At 44.6% G+C, this 4,224-nt stretch overlaps 1 protein-coding gene across 1 annotated transcript; it reads right to left on the minus strand.

Moving 5' to 3' along the window:
• Positions 1-212: 212 nt before the first annotated feature.
• On the minus strand, positions 213-1,822 carry GJC1 (gap junction protein gamma 1). The gene has a single exon (XM_010171387.2). It carries the CDS (start codon positions 1,820-1,822, stop codon positions 641-643), a length of 1,182 nt encoding a protein of 393 aa, XP_010169689.1. The 3' UTR covers positions 213-640.
• Between the last annotated feature and the right edge of the window lie 2,402 nt (positions 1,823-4,224).

Genomic DNA, 4,224 nt, shown 5'->3' on the forward strand with positions numbered 1-4,224 from the left:
ACATCGTATCAAGAGTATGACACTTCCAATTTTAGAAGTAACACATCATTTTTGTAAAAGACAGAGTCAGGAGCACCACGAACAGATGTTTCCCAAACCTTTCACTGCTCTGCCACTCAGCGACTGGCACCCACGGGCTGCCTGGAGAACTGGAGGCTCCTCTGTGCTGTCTGCGTGTTCAAGGCACTTGGGGAACGCAGCATAGGAAGTTTGATGTTTCAAATAAGGAAGAACGACGACGAAAACTGTGGACAACAGTAAGAAAACTAGCAAAATGCTAAGAGCTACCCATTGCTTTCTCCTGGTTAATGTATAAAAAAAGTGTAACGGCAGAGATCCAGTGTACAAATACAAAAAATTGTGCATAATAAATGTACTAGAATACTGTACATACAGCATAAACCCTTCAATGAGAATGATTTAAATATACCTATTTGTCTCCTGACTTGGAAGACAGAAGAATCAAGTCCTATAATCCTAGAATATGTGTACAAACCCTTTCTGAGAGGTTGAATCACTAGCCAACGGTATCCCTGAAAATAAGCAGAGTCAAATATTTACTTAATGGAAGCCATTATTCAAGGGGTTGCTGGTTATGATAAACTAGGAGAAAAACCACAAGATATAAACTCAGTCAACATTAAATCCAGACAGAGCTCTTCCCATCTCCTGACTTGCTACTGGCGCTGCTTTTGTTGGAGCCTGCTTTGGATTTCTTCTCTCTGGAACTGCTGGGATTGTTTTGGTTGTTGTAAGCCTGGATGGCGAGGTCCAGGCGCTCCTGAGCCACTTTAATTTCCCTCTGCAGATTTTCCAGGTCGGCAGGAATGTTTTCTTCGTTGCTTCCATACTGCTGTTCCTGAGCTATATTGGCTTTGTTCTGTTTGTAGGCCATCTTGGCGTTGGACAGTTCAGTATATTGCATTTGCTCTGGCTTGACCGCGATGTTGTAGCCAGGAGGAGCAGATGGTGTATTCCAAGTAAAAGGGTAGTTATAGGTACCAGAGTCTTCCAGCTCTTTTCTTTTGTTGTTCAACGTGTCCCGGATTGTGCCAAATCCCAAATGGAGCATCTCCCAGACATTCAAAAGTAAACACATGCAGCTCACCCCGTACATTATTAGCAGAAAAATGGTCTTTTCGGTTGGTCTGGAAATGAAACAATCTATTTTGTGTGGGCACGGCTTCCTGCTGCACACGAATATGGGGCTGACCTCAAAGCCATACAAAAAGTACTGACCCACCAGAAAGCCGATTTCAAACGTAGTCCTCGCCAGAAGCTGCAGGACATAAATTTTCATGAGTCCATCTTCACGGATTCGTCGCCTGCCGTCATGCTTGGCCTTGGCAGGAGCCTGCTGCTCTTTGTTCTCCCGCTCGCTTTCCAGCTCTATCTCTGGATACATCATCGGGTCTTCCTCGTGGTCCTCCTCAGTCTCCTCTAAGCCACGATGTTGTTTCCAGCGCATGGAAAAACTTTTGTTTCTGATTCTTCTATCGGTTTCGCTGTGTTCCACCATCCGGGCGATTTTATGAATGGCATAACCTAAATACATGACAGATGGAGTGGCAACGAGAATGATCTGAAAGACCCAAAACCTGACGTGCGAAAGGGGAGCGAAAGCATCGTAACAAACATTCTCACAGCCGGGCTGCTCCGTGTTGCACACAAACTTGCTTTGTTCATCGTAATAAATGGATTCTCCTCCCACAGCAGTTAGGACAATCCGAAATACAATCAACACTGTCAGCCAGATTTTGCCAACAAAGGTTGAGTGATTGTGGATCTCCTCTAACAGACGGGTCAGAAAACTCCAACTCATGGTGGTCAAATAATTTTATCTAAAAAAACAAAGAAAACCCCCCAAATATTGATGAGTTTTATCAGTTTGAACCTACACGGTGCAAACATCCAACCAAGAGAATCAGAAGACTCTAGAATCTCACAACCCACACACAACCATCTTTGTAACGTCACCTGTTATCGCGAAACTCCAGCGGCCAGGATTTGCTTGAAGATCCTACGTCTCCTCCACAGGCTTTTGAGAAGTCTGCTACAAAAAAAACCCAGCAGTTAACTGTCGTTTCACAAACAGAACCTGCTCCCAAAGCCACTCCCGAGCAGAAGAGAAAGACTTGGCTGCTCTGTATTTCAAATGTTAATAAAAACATTTACACTGGAGCCTGAAGGCTCCAAAACACAGTGATGGAGAGTTAAAGCTCCGCTGAAATTTCATGGGCACCACCACTAACAATAAGATTTATTTTAACTGCACGGAGGTGGCCAAGCCTTGTTAAATAAATCCTGAGCCAGAGACCTCGGCCTCAACCACAGCCCACAGAGAAACTGCTCTGTGCTGTGTTCAGTCAGGAATCACCCAGAGTAAACCTGAGAGACAGGCAGCTGAGGTCACCTCTGATTTAAAGACAGGACACCCTGCTTCAGGGGGTGAGCTGGGGGCCGAGGCCAGAGACAGGGTGTGACCCCAGGAACATCCGACTTCTAACCTGATGCTCAAACTATTCTATGGGTTTGGGTTCAGTCCCTTACGGAGGCTGAAAATCTCCCTTCCAGGGCCAGAAAATATTTTAGTGTGTATTTTGTGGTGGTTTTTTTGGGAGAGGAGAAGGAAAATAAAGTTTAAAAAAGTTACGTCTAAAATTTTAGAAGAGATATTAGACAGAAATCCATAGAAATTTGCAATCCTAACAGTTAAAAAAAAATAAATCAGTGGAAACTCACAGCTGGCAACACTATGGAAGGAAATCTGGTGATGTTACAGGCCTACCTGGAGCTCCAAGTAGTAAAACTGGTAAAATATTGAGCTCAGGAAGAACTGCTTGATGCTGCTATAGCACAGGGGATAAGACATCTTCCGCACCTCTTAAAACATCTTGCAGTCCTCTGATGTTGTCAAATGTTAGTATGTCAAACATTACTGATAGAAGTTTTTACATCAGAACATTTGGTGAAAGATCCTAAATCCAGAATTGGACAAATCTCTGTCACCCTGATCTTAAAAGTGATTTATTCTTAACCTGGAGGAATTCCAGGACAGTGGAAGAAAATCCGTATTTGCAACTATTCAACTTCTGTGTAACTACAGAGTAGTTCATAGCAAAACAACAAAATTAGAAGGGATGTGATCGATACAGAATTAAAGGATATAAATGTAATTCCTCTTTCTGGTGAAATTCAATGTTTCATTGAAAAGGCAACAGCACAGACATAACATAGACAGGCTGTGTAGGACACCTGATTTATGACCTCATGACAGTGTGAGCAAAAAGCAGCACCACAGAGTATTAAAAAAGCCCATATTAAGTGGATTAAAAATAACAAAGATCTTGACAAACGATTCCCACATTAGAACCGAGAGCAATGGGATGCAATTACAGCAAGTTCTGCAAAGACCAGGCCTGGCAGCCGGGCTGTATTTTCTCTCGACTCAGCCAGAAAATGGCTGCTGACAAAATCTGCAAACAGCACAGAAGTTTGCAGGCTGACAAATAAAAACGAGAATTCTCAGTGAGGCAGAAAAACACAGATTGCTGGGGAGGCTGAGGCCACTGCCCCGCACCCAGCGCTTCACCCAGGCTCAACGCAAAGCCACGCACTGAGGGAAAACCAGAGCAGTGGGGTTTATTTTTTAAGGGAGAGAGCAGTTACTCTGGAGATGAGTTACCAGGGCAGGGAGTGAGGGTCCTCATGGATGAGCACCTCGAGAGCTGGCGATGCCACAGATGATTAATCCAACCCTTGGCTGCGTCATGTGCCACCAGGAGCGAGGAGGGTGATCTTACCTCCTCGTTAGCAAGACAGCACTCAGTGCCCGTGTCTGCATCCTTCAGAAGTTGCTTAAACATCAGTGAGTGAATTTATGAGTCTCGACACCAGCTGAAGGACGGGGAAGATGCCTAAAAGTGAGAGATTTAGAGGGTTCAATTTGTTTAGCTGGGACATATGGGAAGAAAACAAAGGATTACTGGTGAATCACTTAATCTAGAGGCTGTCAACTGTGCGTGCCATCAATCCACAGCTTCCCATGGAAACTCTTCTTGCCACACACCCGTGTCACCACCGTGCCGAAGGCAGAACTGGCTGAAACAACGTGTTTTTAACAGGAAGAAAGACCAGAGGGTTCCAGTCCCAGCACAGTGCCTCACGCTGAACCCCCATTTCAGAACAACACCCGAGTACAGCCCCAAAACCCCGAAAACACGA

The sequence above is a fragment of the Antrostomus carolinensis genome, unplaced genomic scaffold (assembly GCF_000700745.2).
Source record: "Antrostomus carolinensis isolate BGI_N321 unplaced genomic scaffold, ASM70074v2 scaffold28127, whole genome shotgun sequence".
Classification (NCBI taxonomy): Eukaryota; Metazoa; Chordata; class Aves; order Caprimulgiformes; family Caprimulgidae; genus Antrostomus; species Antrostomus carolinensis.